The following is a 15,942-nucleotide window of genomic DNA, read 5'->3' on the forward strand; positions in this document are numbered from 1 at the left end:
CAAGGTCCTTCTGCATATCAATGGTCTGCTTTAACCTGGCTGGCATTACTAGTCTATGAAATGACCTTCAATAATTTGTACCTTTCATTTACCATTTACTTTCCCCCAATCCGCTCTGCTGTCAAATCACACTGCAGCAACATCTGTGGCTTTGATTTACACCATTGTGCGACTGTCTGTCAGAGAAACTGTTACGCCTGGGACTAAAAGGTGCGTGTCACTTCTCTATAAATAGAGTACGTTTTACATATCCCTGTCACGCTGTATGACAACGCATCCTCTCCTTGAACTGCTACTTCAGCTCCTTTTCCTGGCTGATCTGCATCTTTGTGTTCTCCATGTACCCTTTCAGAGCTCTGTTGTTTATCTCCGGCTTTTCACCCACCTACAATCTCTGCATTGATATGGAATCAATGAAGAATTCCCCATCTGATCGTGATCTTCTCTTTGGCAATGCTCCAGCAAAACCACTAAGGCAGAATAATCCTCTTTGGGTCAGTGTTTCTAGAAGCCCACAGGAGGTGCAGGGTTTTGTTGCATAGCACTAATGCATGATTGCTGGCTAGTTGAATCAGGTATGTTAGTACTAAGCTGGAAGAAAGGGTCCCCAGGACCAGGATTGAAGAAGAAATGCTCTTAGGTTATTTTCCTATATTCAGTACAAGGCATATAGTTGTTAAATGACCATCCCAATTGTATTGGGATAACAGAGCTAACAATAAACAGGTCTTCAACAGGTTTTAAACTTCTCTAAATACCTTACTTTTATACGCAGGCAATTAGCATATGCCTGTAAAAAGAGAGGGGAAGCAAACACATCTGTTTCACCTCAGCAGCGTATTCAATATTGCATCTGTGACATTCATTTCCCATTTGAATGATTCCCTAAAGATGAAATCAAGAGATATTTTCAGCTAAGAGAAATCGCTCCCTCTTGGGATTTGGAAGGGAGAATGTTAATCAAAGTAAATATCAGGGTCCTCTGTGCCAATGATAACGGTTTATAGTTACAGCTCCTCTCGCTCTTTCCCTCCCACTTTCTTTTCTTTCTTTCTCTCTTTCTCTTCCCCTCTCTCTGTTGCTCTCCTTACCTTTCCATCTCTTTCTCTCTCCATCTCGTTCTCTCTCTCTCTCCCTCTACCCAACAACTCACAAAGCAGGTAGTGAGACAGAGGACAACAGGGAGAGGCGGTAAACTGTAATTAAATATCCAGGGCTAATCCGCATGAGATTGATGTGCCACACCTATAAATAGTCCTTATAGTCATCCTGTCGCCTAGAAATTATGGGTAACTTTTGCTGTCTCGCTCCCTGGGCTGTTTCACAATAGGAAAGAATGGGGGTTGGCCGGGATTTGGCTGCCTGTGGTCTGTGGTGATAACACTACTGCAATAATGGAGCCTCCTGGGGAAAGATGAAACATTTCCTCTCTTTACAAAAATGAAAGGATGTGGCTTTATTGAGAGAGGAGCTGAGAGACGAGTCCCTTTATCACTTCCTTTACAATTACAGACCTGATTTAAAAGAAGAGCCGTTTAGAGATGAGAGAAAGGAGTGTCAAACGGCTGTCTGGTCTAACTATTACCGTGTCAATTCATTTCCTGGATACTCACCAAGTATCCAATCCTTTCAAGTACTATGTCGAGGACAAAGGATCAATATCTGCTTCAAAATGAAAGCATTTCCCACAGCACTTACCTGTATTGGATACATGTGGTTGGACAGAGATTTCAGTTAATCCCAGGTCATACTGTGAACAATACAGTGGCAAAAGCAAAGCACTGTGTTCTAACAAACGGAATACTATTTGTACTGCTCAATTGTGATTCAGCAGTAATGTCAGAAAGAAGGTCAGTTGCCATTACCAGTTAGGTTGAAATGTCTCAGAGGTTCTAAAAAATATGATGTCCATTTTCTTGTAGATATCTGAGGTCATCCTCAGGTCATACGGTGAACAATACAGTGGAAAAAGCAAGCAAGCTTTCTGATGGACTGAATACTGCACAATCGGAATCCATGCTTTAAGATTGTGTTGATCACGTGGACTGGGATGTGTTCCGGGTAGCCTCTGAGAATAACATAGACAAATACACGGATATGGTGACTGAGTTCATCAGGAAGTGTATAGGAGATGTTGTACCCACTTTGACTATTAAACCCTACCCAACCAGAAACTGTGGATAGATGGCAGCATTCTCGCAAAACTGAAAGCGCAAACCACCGCATTTAACCATGGCAAGGTGACTGGGAATATGGCCGAATACAAACAGTGTAGTTATTCCCTCCATAAGGCAATCAAACAGGCAAAACGTCAGTACAGAGACACAGTGGAGTCGCAATTCAACGGCTCAGACACGAGACGTATGTGGCAGGGTCTACAGACAATCATGGATAACAAAGGGAAAACCAGCCACGTCGCGGACACCGACGTCTTGCTTCCGGACAAGCTAAACACCTCTTCGCCCGCTTTGAGGATAGCACAGTGCCACAGACGTGGCCCGCTACCAAGGACTGTGGGCTCTCCTTCTCCGTGGCCGACGTGAGTAAGACATTTAAGCGTGTTAACCCTCGCAGGGCTGCCTGCCCAGACGGCATCCCTAGCTGCGTCCTCAGAGCATGCGCAGACCAGCTGGCTGGAATGTTTACGGACATATTTAATCTCTCCCTATCCTAGTCTGCTGTCCCCACTTGCTTCAAGATGTCCACCATTGTTCCTGTATCCAAGAAAGCAAAGGTAACTGAACTAAAAGACTATCGCCTCATAGCACTCACTTCTGTCATCATGAAGTGCTTTGAGAGACTAGTCAAGGATCATATCACCTCTACCTTACCTGACACCCTAGACCCAATTCAATTTGCATACAGCCCCAATAGGGCCACATACGACGCCATTGCCATCACACTGCACACTGCCGTATCCCATCTGGACAAGAGGAATACCTATGTAAGAATGCTGTTCATTGACTATAGCTCAGCATTCAATACCATAGTACCCTCCAAGCTCATCATTAAGCTCGGGGCCCTGGGTCTGAACCCCGCCCTGTGCAACTGGGTCCTGGACTTCCTGATGAGCTGCCCCTAGGTGGTGAAGGTAGGAACAACACCTCCACTTCGCTGATCCTCAACACAGGGGCCCCACAAGGGTGCGTGTTCAGCCACCTCCTGTACTACCTGTTTACCCATGACTGCGTGGCCACGCACGCATCCAACTAAATCATCAAGTTTGCAGACGACACAACAGTAGTAGGCCTGATTACCAACAATGACGAGACAGCCTACAGGGAGGAGGTGAGGGCCCTGGGAGAGTGGTGCCATGAAAATAATCTCTCACTCAACATCAACAAAACAAAGGAGCTGATCGTGGACTTCAGGAAACAGCAGAGGAAACACTCCCCTATCCACATCGACGGGACCGCAGTGGAGAAGGTGGAAAGCTTCAAGTTCCTCGGCATACACATCACTGATGATCTGAAATGGTCCACCCACACAGACAGTGTGGTGAAGAAGGCGCAACAACAGTGCCTCTTCAACGTCAGGAGGCTGGAGAAATTTGGCTTGGCCCCTAAAACCCTCACAAACATTTACAGATGCACAATTGAGAGCATCCTGTCGGGCTGTATCAGTACAGGTGCATCAAGGCTGGGACCGAGAGACTGAAAAACAGCTTCTATCTCAAGGTCATCAGACTGGCCACTTCAATAATGGAACACTAGTCACTTTAATAATGTTTACATACTGCTTTACTCATCTCATATGTATATACTGTATTCTATTCTACTGTATTCTAGTCAATGCCACTCCGACATTTCTCATTCTAATATTTATATATTTCTTAATTACATTATTTTACTTTTAGATTTGTGTATTGTTAGATACTACTGCACTGTTGGAGCTAGGAACACAAGCATTTCGCTACACCCGCAATAACATCTGCTAAATATGTGTATGTGACCAATAAAATTTTCTTTGATTTGAGTACTAGATACATGGGAATAAAATTAATTTTAAAGTACAAGGAAAACTTTCTACAGCCTTCTGAAACAAAAACACCTATTATTGCAGGTCATGTAGAGCTGTGTCAACTAACATAATTAGTGTTACGTTCCCCAGTTTCTGTGTTGTTGTGGGTTTGTATGTGTGTGTGCATTTCAGGAAATGGATTCCTCAAGCAGCTGATTGGTCGGCCCCATCGATGATTGGAGCTCTGAACTCTCCCTCTCGTCAGGGGAAACAGCTGTCTTCAATTACCAACTCCTTCTACAGCTGGATAAAAGCCAGTGTTCCTTTGTCAAGAGGAGAGAGCTTCTAGGATGTCCTGTGTTGGTTGTTAGGCCATGAAAGTGTTTGTTGAAAGTATTTTGTAGCCGCTACTCCTGAGGTATGTGTGTGCCAATAGGACTTGGTGTTTTTGATTATTGAAATTGTTCACTTTAAGTTAGTAATTATTCTGTTTTATTTGTTCCCGGGGGGAAGGGGAACACACCTTGGAAGTGTTTAGGCAAGAGGCCTGCAGACCTACATAACCCGTAGTATTTACTGTCTATGCACACTAGGTAAGACCTGGGCGGACCACCCCCTGTATTTTGGTTAGCGCACTAGTGGGTAGTAGTGGGTAGGCAGGTAAGGTAGGAGTGGGGGCTCTTTAACTTTTACTTTCTTTGCTTTGGTTCCATCCAGACCATTTCCCCCACAATACCGTGTTAGGAATAATAAATCAAACGGTAATTTTCTCCACCTCTGTCGTCCTTCCCCTCCACCTACGATCACATACCTTTTTCACTCCACGGGGAGTTTAGTTGTAGCAGGGTGTTGCGTTCCCTCCGCCAAGAGGCGTACGTAACAATTGGCTACAGTAAAGCGTGAACAACACTTCTATAGATAAATGTGTTGTCAGAAAGCATTTGCGTTGACTTGCTGTCACTACTGAATATCATTCCTCATTAACATTTTACTGCAGTGGGCTAAATCAGGGTCACATAGTGTTCCTTGGTAGTCTTAAACAAATCTACTAAAAGTATGCACCTCACACACATGGTTATGGGCTTTAAAAAAGAAGACATCTGTACTATGTCAGATATAGAGATGAAATGTATTACATGTTGAGTTTGCAACACAATATTACACTTTATATACATAACAGAAGACTGCAATATAACAAAACGGTTTGACATAGAAACACCAGCTCTTTTAATTTATCTTTATATGATGAATTTATGAAAAATATTAATAACATTCCACCCATGAGGCCAAAGAGGGTGCTTTTGGTGATTGACTGCAGGAAAGGGCTATGTCAATATTAGCACATCTGTTTACCCACAGGTATCATTGTCATTTGTGTACTGATTCAGTAAATGTCATATTTTATTAATGTGTTGAGAGGTTGCATAAACGCCAGTGTTCTGTCCAATTTTAATTGGATCCAGGAGATACTGGACTGTCCTTAACCTGGTAAATGTACTAATAGACAGCTTTGTCAAGTTACACACACACACAGCTAACTATGTCATGTTACCAACGAGTACATTATTTCTCTCTATCGGTATAACATTGTTCATATTTGCAGGGACTTATTGAGAGTAAATTCCAGGGTTCTTGGGACCACATGGTATTTATGGGCTCAGTGTGGATTAATCTCTATGTGTCATGACTGGGCTGCCTCCCACCCTCCCACACAGTATATCAGTCTTCATGTATCACTGCAGATCCATTCAGAGAGAGAGAGAGACCCTGCTGGAGCCCAGTACAATTACCCAGCATATTGTTAGACTGTCCTATTATAAACTCAAGTGTCGGAGAAAAAATATACTCTATTTGCCATAAAACCTTAAATGAGAGGCTCAGTTGGCCATGATATTCAAACATTGCTATACGTTAGGCAGATGGCATAATGCTTCATATTCATTCTGAATAAAAAGCTGCTTTTGATGGACATGGACATTAAAAGCTCATAGTCGGTCAAAAGAATGGCATCAACATATCAGTTTTCCAACAGGTAGCTTAGAACCACTAGAGATAATTTCATCAGATCACAAGCTATCGTCTGTATCAGTCCGTGCTGTTTGTGGGAGAGATGCATACAGCCACCGTGTAACTGAAATGTGTTGGTACTGTAATACACACCACCCACCCAGCACACCACAGCAATGTTTCACTTGTTGTTACATAATGAGGGCTAAACACTTCATTTAGGATTCAGGACATGCAGATGGGTAATTCAAATAGAAAAAGGAACCGTGTTAAAACACTGTGTTATAATATCGTAATATATCATTGGGAATCAGAGCAATGGAAAATGGATGACAGGGTAGAGGACATAACAGAGTTGGTGCAGTCAGAACTGTTGTGTTTACATTGATGAGGTACAACAGCAAACTGAAAGGGGAGGCACGGTAGTTTAAGAACAAACTAAGCAGTCTAGATCACTTAGAGGGGGGTGAGGGGCTATCAAAAAGTGGGATGACCGTGAGGAGCATCCTTGAAGTCATCTGCTCATAGTGTATGTTTTCTTGACTATACTAATTGATACTGGATGGTTTAACCACTCATTGTATTGCTACATGAATTGGTGTACACTAAAAATGGCAATAACTGAGTATTCAGAAATATTGTAGTATAATATAATTTTCGACATTTGGAATCCTGATTCCCACAGTGAGTAGAATGACTATGTGCTGTTAATCATTGACTGATGTGACCTAATTCGTTAATCCAGAGGGAGCTAACAGTCTGGAGGTCCTGGGGCTCTATGTATCAAGCGTCTCAGAGTAGGAGTGCTGATCTAGGATCAGTTTTGCCCTTTAGATCACAATGAATAAGATTACATAGACCGGGGTAATAGATCAGGAATCTTACATTACTCTAAGGTACTTGATACATACAGGCCCTGAAGTACTTTATTAGAAGGATAAGATGCACATTGCTCTGACACTGCTCTCAGCGCTCCAAGGGGTGTTAAGTATATACGATGCAAATGATGATACAAATCCTCTACCCACAATACTTTGCAATTCACACTGAAACCATAAAGTCTGTGGTACAAGACAGGGTTGTTTCTTTTTTTGGTCTTAAATTGAAGGTATTAAACAGTTTTGTGGTAACAACAATTAGATTTAAACCTAAGTGGAGTTCCCATACATTTTTACAGTAAGTAGGCAAATGGAAAAGTGACTTCACTTGATTGTTCTCGCTCTCTGATGGCTTTTGGGGTGACTTCTTTTCCTGTCACTAATAATTCAATTTCCTCTGGTTCCCCAGCCCCTCCCGTATTTGTGTCCCTCTGACTGCTCCTGTCTGAGTAGTGCTGTGGACAAAGCCCTCTCATATTTGGGTTGTGCTACAGTGAGGTCCTCAATCTCAGCCTCTCTTCCTGCCATTCTCTGGCACTTCCTTCAGGAAGCATCTGCTTATTTCTGACAATGAAACTCTGCAGCATAACCTAAATAATAGTCATTTACTTAGGGAACATGGAATAATCTGTGTATCCCAAGTGGGGGACCCCCTGAATGCCTCACAACGTGTAGTTGTTATTCAATGACACCATTCTGAGTTTCCTGTTTCAGGGTTGATAAAAACCAAACCACACGAGGGGTCTATTCCCTGAGGGAATTAATCATACAAAGTCCACTTTTTATCATCACATCCTGATACCAGGACCGTTCATCAGCAGGCTGGCATATCCTCTCTCAAGTTCTGTTTTTCCAGTTGGATGTGTGCACCCCTCTGGTTCTCTTTTCTGTGAAGTAAAACGTCCTGCAGCTCCGACAAAACAAAAGTGAAGCTGGCCTAGTGATCTCATAGGGAAATATTATCAAAGAGTCAAAGGATGTCAGTTACTGGAGTTAGGCTGATAGCACCTGGACTACATTACTGTATTTTTCTCACAACTCACTCAGGCATTGGACCTTAGGCTACTGTGTACTTTAATGAATGGGTAATTAGATTCTAAGTTGCTATTGTTTGGCTGTGCCACCACCCTCTCCGCAGAGGAAGTGGATGGCTGTATCAAGTCTAAGCACACTTCCTGTGCTTGTTGTCTTGGGAGGACCTATTAGGGGCAGCTAAGAAAGCAGCAGCAAAATGAATATTGTCAGCCAGTCCATTACAGGAGCGGCTAGCAGGAGGACCATTGTCAGTCTGAATGAGAACCCCTACCGTCAGATCGATGGTGCAAGCAGGGAGAATGGAGTACTATTGGATATGCCTGTGGAGTGTCTTGGGGGTAGGTTTGTGTGTTCCTGTTGCTAAACCCTATTACATTCATCCTTATCCTCTCAACTTTGACAAAGCTTCAGAAGCCTGTCAGCCTGGCAGTTTCCTAACTAAAGTGGCCAGTATGGAGGAAGCCTTGAAGATTTTGAAAGTAATCTCGGACATACCATCCAAAGAACGTACATTTCAGTTCTGGGTGGGCTTGATGAAAGGAAAGGGGTCTTGCGTGAAACATGACGCACCTCTGAATGGTTTCAAGTGGACGGTGGATAACAGTAGCGACACAGAACTGGATCAGTGGAAGTATTTGCCCAATCCAACCTGCACGGGTATATACTGTGTATTTCTCTCTGGTGAGTTTAATGGAACTGAGATTGTGAACTGGGGATTTGTTTCCAGTACCTGTAAGACAGAGTATCCATTCATTTGTAAACAACGTAATGGAGAGGTACCTATCATGAAGCAGTGTCCTATCCCACACATACCAGAGGCCCGAATACTCAGGCCAGACCCAAAGGATCATCATAAACTGAATCTGGATTGTGGGTTTGGGAAAATGTTTGAACTGACTTGCTCTGCAACGACTCTAACATGGGAACGTGATGATGGATCGGATATACGTGGAATTTGTGCTTCATGCAAAGCAGGTTATATGACAGATGGGTCTGGAAGCTGTGTGGACATTGACGAATGCAGAGATCGGCCCTGTAAAGACCAGTGTGTCAACACTGAGGGTTCTTTCCTCTGTAAATGCTATGATAAAAATGGAAATCTTCAAGATGAGGGCTCAATGGCATGCAACGAACTACCAGCAGCTACCATTGCTCCTGAAGGTAGTGACAACCATTTGGTCCAAGACTATACCCCAACTTCTAAGCCAGCAATTCAGGAGAAGCCTTTTCTCGCCTCTCTGCCAGACCAACACACTCCAACTTCCCCTACAGATGACATTGAGATAGTGGACAAGAGTGGAGACCAAACCTACATTTTCATACCTGTGCTGATAGCAGTGATGGCCTTGGTCGTTCTGTTAGTCGTGGTGTTATCTATTGTTAAGTGCTGCCTCAGGAGGCGATCACAGAAACTGGCCATGAAAAATGCAGAGAAAATGGCAATGAAGAGGGCGGAGTCCTCCAAGGAAAAATACTCCCTTGAAAACGCAAATGAGAAGGAGGTAAGATAAGACTCAGGCAACCTGAAGGTTTTAACGGGACAATGTATAAGATCTCTCATCACTTCCTTACATCAAATAGCACTGGAATGAAATGTTTTATTGAAAGGATTTTTATCTGCAGTAGGTCACTGTACAGACTTTGGATATTATCATTTTATTTTGAGGATTTGTATATGGGCTGAGGGCTCACATTTCTTCATAATTTGCTAGGCCTTTATGTTGCATTTACTGATTTTATTGCTGTACTGTATATATGTGATTTGTATATAAGTCATCGTGTAACATATGAAGATGAATTGGATGCTTCAGTATTTTGGAAGTTTCTAGTCCGATATAAAGGATCATAGCCTCTGCCCATGGTGTAAAATGTTCAGCCCATAAACCTAGGTCTGTCTCATTTCAAAAGAAAGACACTATCTTGTCAATAAATCAACTGTTTATAAAGCAATAGATTGTATTATCATTGAAAATAAAGGATTAATACATTCTGAGCAAACAGACACTGAGGGCAGGTTTACCCACTGGGCAAAAACTGGTTGAATCAACGTTGTTTCCATATAAAAAAACGTTGTTTCCGTGTCGTATTATTACAAATCTAATGACATGAGGACATTTTTGGTTGATTGCACGTTTCATTCAGCAACCAATTGAAAACTAGACGTTGAACTGACGTCCGTGCCCAGTGGCTATCTTCTACAAAGAGCTGAGTAAATCTGCACCAAAGATAAGAGGACAGCGGATAAGAGATAGCTGGGCTGCTCTTTCTGGACCAGGATGTGGTTGTTTTGCTAGGGTGAACAAGTGTTCATGTTGCTCTCTGCCTGAGAGATTTAAAAGCGAAGATCACTGATGCTGTTTTAACTTGAATTTGCGCAATTAATAATTCATCATAGAGTCTGAGTATGAATCTGAACTTAAACTGCACATCTTGGTATACTCTCCAAGATATCTGCAATAGATTAATCATAAGCAGCACTGTTTAACACTTTTTTTGTATGTGCTCACACAGTGGAAATAATATCACTCCGGAAGCCTCTAGTAGTGCCAGTCAGTTTCAGCTCTGTAGGCGACTTGTCCTAATTGGAGGACTATTACGCACAGTGCCACCTGAATCCACATTGTAATACTACGAACAATAATAAGACATTTGGATTATTTAACATTTTAATTGCGTTCAAATAGTTGCAAGTAAACAACATGAATACATATCGAAGTAACCGCCTAGTTATGAGCGAAACACTCAGTGGTCACGTTAATGATTTTGTTCATTTCATCATGTCCATATGCTGCTACAGTGTCGTTGTCCTAGAAGTACAGGTTCCATTTCTATACGTGCTATCACATTCCATATTGTCCGGTTGAAATTCATCCACACTGTAACCACGACTTTTCAGAGACGTGGCATAGTAATCTATTGGTTCTTCCGTTGCATTGTCCATCCACCGCAGGCACAAAATTCTTTGGAACGAACGTTTGAAATTGTCTGATAAAAATCCGTACAGTATAGGGTTGGCGCAGCTATTTGCGTATCCCAGAATCACTGCGAGTTGCATGAGTGTTGCGTTATGGTGCTCCACAAAGACATTGACGAGCTGCATAATGTGAAAGGGCATCCAACAGATGACAAACACGGTCACCACCATCATCACCATCAGAGTGATCTTTCTCTCCGACTTCTTACGCTGTTGCCAGCCTGCCTTCAGTGCCACCACTCTCATCTTGGCGATGATGAGGATGTAACACATACAGATAGCAATGACTGGGAACAGAAAGCCCATGAGAAAGGCATAGATCACAAACACAGCCATCCACTGGTTAACTGGCTTTGGCATCTGAATGTTGCAAGCGACCGAACCGTCCAAGTTTGGAACGGTCGTGGAAAATATAATAATGGGCAAAATGACCAGGATAGAAAACATCCAAACCCCAAAGTTGACTATTTTAGCTATTGTGGGTCTCCTGTACCGGGAGGCTTTGATGGGGTGCACAACCGCGATATATCGGTCTATGCTAAGTACAGTTAAGCAGTAAATACTCGTAAACATATTAATAGCATCAACACTTAGAACAAGGCGGCAGAGAAGGGAGCCGAAAGGCCAGTGATGAAGGAGTGAAGATGTCACCAAGAAAGGGACACTCAGCATAAGTAACTCGTCCGCTATGGCCAGATTCAGAATGTAAATATTTGTTGCAGTTTTCATTTTGGCATATCTGAAAATGACATAGATAACCATAGAGTTCCCGCACAGTCCGACCAAACAGACAACCGAGTAAATGAAGGAGATGAGGATAGCGCTGCCTTGAGACTCGCTGTACGTTTCGTTCCCAGACGAGTTGTTCATTAGGAAAAAACCGTCCTCCAGGGTTAGATTCCTGAAAGAGCTGTTGGGGAGCATTTTGGCTGTGTTTTTCCAGAAGAATCCTCAAAAAAGTAGGCCTATGTCTTCTGTTAAATAATACATTTCAATCAGTGCGACTGTCCAGGGAACCCATCTCCTCACGGGAGTTCTGTGCTGTGGCGCGCAGACGGTGCGTTGTTTCAGGACCATGGATAGCTACCGATGATCTAGTCATTTCAGAGACGCAACGTCAGACGTTGTAAAATGACGTTGTGTTGGGGTCATAGTCTAGGTCCTAATCGATATAAACCACTATAACCTAGAATAGGAATCTGTTATCGAGCGTCATAACACCCACATTCAAGTTCAACTGATTGATTGGTAAATTGCTGCAGTCTTGTGTCTTTTGATGACGATGCACAATAGTTACATGTTTCCCAGGTTGTTTTCGTCGTATCAGCAATTTCACAGTTGAATCAAACACACACTCAGCACTACTGAACATTTATGAGACTAATACAATTGCATAAATTGTGGACTGACATACAGTGCCATCAGAAAGTATTCACACCCCTTGACTTTTTTCACATTGTGTTACAACCTGAATTTAAAATGGGTTAAATGTTGTTGTTTTTTTGGTCACTGACCTACACACAACACCCAATAAGTCAAAGTGGAATTGGATGTATGTTTTTAGAAATTAATAAAAAATGAAAAGCTGAAATGTCTAGAGTCAATAAGTATTCAACCCCTTTGTTATGGCAAGCCTAAATAAGGCTAGAGCTTGAAGAATTTTGAAAAGAATAATGGGCAAATGTTGCACAATCCAGGTGTGCAAAGCTCTTAGAGACTTACCCAGACAGATTCACAGCTGTAATCGCTGCCAAAGGTCTTTTCAGTTTGTCCTTATGGAGTATTGTGTGTAGATGAGTGAGAAAAAAATTGCTTTAATACATTTTTAGCCCAGGCTTTAACACAACAAAATGTGGAATAAGTCAAGGGGTATGAATACTTTCTAAAGGCACTGCATATTGTGATATTTAACAAAAGCGATGTGTCATCTTCCTTGGGATTTTCATCTAAAAATTAGAATCAAAAAGAATACCTGGCAAGTGTAGGCTACAGAGGATAAAGATAAAGTCTTCATTTTGAAATAGGTGGGCTGTCATCCCAACTGTAACTGGATTATTACAGATGACCAAATCACAAACAATATCCACATCACAGGTGAACGTCATATCATTCATTTATGATGAATGAAGAAAATCAATCAAAGTGCGTCATACTCAGATCACCGTATGTGGCCCTCTGGTACACAAACAGATTAGAGAATCACTGAAAATCTAAGTAAGTAAATAGAGTTTCATTAGGAAATCCAAATGCAATATCTGTGTTGACAAAGTTGGATAATGGAGCAGTTGCTGGCTCTAATGTGACAGCTTGATGTTTAATCTTGCACAACTGACCAAATGTCCAAGAGACATTAGATGCCACCCACCGGTGGCATTTTTCACCCAACTTGTAATTTAAATCCAATGACATGGTTCTAATGGTTGTTGAATTCATGTTAGTTGATAACGCAGTCAAATGTATATTGAACAAAAATATAAACGCAACATGCAACAATTTCAAAGATTTTACTGAGTTACAATTCATATAAGGAAATCAATCAATTGAAATAAATTCATTAGGCCCTTATCTATGGATTTCACATGACTGGGAATACAGATATGCACCTGTTGGTCGCAGAAAGCTTTAAAAAACGTGGGACGTAGATCAGAAATCCAGTCAGTATCTGGTGTGACCACAATTTGTATCATGCAGCGTGATACATCTCCTTCATGAAGAGTTGATCAGGGTGTTGATTGTGGCTTGTGGAATGTTGTCCCACTCCTCTTCAATGGCTGTGCGAAGTTGCTGGATATTGGCGGGAACTAGAACGCAGTGTCGTACACATCCCAAAAATTCTCAGTGGATGACATGTCTGGTGAGTATGCAGGCCATGGAAGAACTGAGACATTTTCAGCTTCCAGGAATTGTGTACAGATCATTGTAAAACGGGGCCGTGCATTATCATGCTGAAATATGAGGTGGTAGCAGCGGATGAATGGCACAACAATGGACCTCAGGATCTTGTCACGGTATCTCTGTGCATTCAAATTGCCATCGATAAAATGCGATAGTGTTCGTTTTTCCGTAGCGTATGCCTGCCCATACCATAACCCCACCGTCACCATGGGGCACTCTGTTCACAACGTTGACATCAGCAAACCGCTCACCCACACAACACCATACACGTGGTCTGCAGTTGGCAACAGCTCTGGTGGACATTCCTGGAGTCAGCATGCCAATTGCACGCTCCCTCAAAACTTGAGACATCTGTGGCATTGTGTTGTGTAACAAAACCAACACTTTACATGTTGCATGTATATTTTTGTTCAGTGTAAATCAAAACTAGACGTTGAACTGCCGTCAGTGCCCAGTGGGCAGTAAACAGAGTAAATTGTAGAAAACATGCAGCGTTTTTATGAGCAATAACTAACAAGGTTTAGATTTTCTCAGCTCAAGACAGTATTTGAATTAATTGTGAAATTGTAAGAGCTCAATATGGAAGTAAAAGAAACATGTTCCATTAGAATGCAACAAACAATGTTGGATTTGTAAAAGGTTGCGTCAATCGAATCTGGTATCAGGATAAAATGTGATTCAGAGTCACCGAATATACTTTAAGTATTTTTATTTAACATAAGCGATAAATGGTAAATGCAATTTTCGTATATACGGGTTTACTGTATCACCACGCAGGGTAAAGCAGAGAACTGACTGAAATAGTACAGACATCTTCTTTTATACTGTGACAGAGGTAGTTCCAACTTTAGAGTTGGCCTGTCACAGTAGAGGCTTAGCGTGGTTTAAACTTGCTAGCCTATCGGTGGTGCCCAGGCTGGTCCCAGCCTCACAGCACACAGGATCCAGATATCCGGAAGTGTTTGTTGTGAAGTTTGAGCTGAGTTGTCGGTGGCTACACATTCCTCAGTTCCTGTTTTCTTGTTATTCAGCATTTTTCCATCTTGTCTCAACCTTCTGGTTTGCACAGTCGACACCCTAGATTAACAACAGCTTTTCTGCAGTCACGCTATGTTTTGTGATTAACATGTCCTATTTCTATAAGGCATATATTTATGTTAAAAAGAGAACAAAACCATCCTTCACAGATTGGAAAACAAAAGATCCTCCTCTTTAAGAAACACAATGCATTCAGTTGGGTCAGCCATATAATTTTTCCTAGCATTGTTTTCAGAGAATGACTGCATGATTGCCCTTGAAATGCAACAAGCTGCATACACACACACACCGTCTCAGTACACCGTCTCAGTGTGTAAGTGGAACAGATGGTTGTGTTCATTCTCCTCTCTCCTTCATTACTCCTCTCTCCTTCATTACTCCTCTCCTTCATTACTCCTCTCCTTCATTACTCCTCTCTCCTTCATTACTCCTCTCTCCTTCATTACTCCTCTCTCCTTCATTACTCCTCTCCTTCATTACTCCTCTCCTTCATTACTCCTCTCCTTCATTACTCCTCTCTCCTTCATTACTCCTCTCTCCTTCATTACTCCTCTCCTTCATTACTCCTCTCCTTCATTACTCCTCTCTCCTTCATTACTCCTCCCTCTCCCTCTCCTCCCACCCCACCCCCCCAATACCCTCCCTCCCTCCCCTGGAGGCACGCCAGTTCATTTGGCAGGTGTTTTTTATACTCCACAGGCCTCCTTCTCTTTCCTCTCTCTATATAGCTCCTGTTTTATGGAGACTGACTCAGCTGATTTGGATGGGCAAGAAATAACCCAGGTCCTTAACTGGGAAAGAGCGCCAAAGCCAAGGAAATACTACCGCTGTGTTTGTTTGTTGGGATACTGTGTATGCGGAGACAAAATGGTCTCTCTCTGATTCAATCACTGGCACTGCAAGCAGTTAATAACCTCTCAGGGGAATTCATGAAGGGAGATATTGAACTTGGCACAAAGCAATTCAAACAACCTCAAAAATGTTATTTTCCTGTGTTTTATTTATACTGTATTTCCACACTGTGAAATTGTGAACATTTTGATAATACCCTTTTAGTGTAAAAGCTGTATGAAAAGACCGCCTTTTCAGGGTGTTTTGCATGGGTGGAGTTTTGGCCTGCCTGGCGACATCACCAGTGTAAGTTAATAGACCATT

The 15,942-nt window shown here is 42.2% G+C and overlaps 2 protein-coding genes across 2 annotated transcripts; one reads left to right on the forward strand and one right to left on the reverse strand.

Annotated features, from left to right (window-relative positions):
• Window positions 1-8,084: 8,084 nt before the first annotated feature.
• LOC120059927 (complement component C1q receptor-like) lies at window positions 8,085-9,820 on the forward strand. Its single transcript, XM_039009003.1, has one exon. It carries the CDS (start codon window positions 8,138-8,140, stop codon window positions 9,389-9,391), a length of 1,254 nt encoding a protein of 417 aa, XP_038864931.1. The 5' UTR covers window positions 8,085-8,137; the 3' UTR covers window positions 9,392-9,820.
• Window positions 9,821-10,671: 851 nt separating this feature from the next.
• Window positions 10,672-11,778, reverse strand: sstr1a (somatostatin receptor 1a). Its single transcript, XM_039009005.1, has one exon. It carries the CDS (start codon window positions 11,776-11,778, stop codon window positions 10,672-10,674), a length of 1,107 nt encoding a protein of 368 aa, XP_038864933.1.
• Window positions 11,779-15,942: the final 4,164 nt, after the last annotated feature.

Source organism: Salvelinus namaycush, chromosome 15 (assembly GCF_016432855.1).
Source record: "Salvelinus namaycush isolate Seneca chromosome 15, SaNama_1.0, whole genome shotgun sequence".
NCBI lineage: Eukaryota > Metazoa > Chordata > Actinopteri > Salmoniformes > Salmonidae > Salvelinus > Salvelinus namaycush.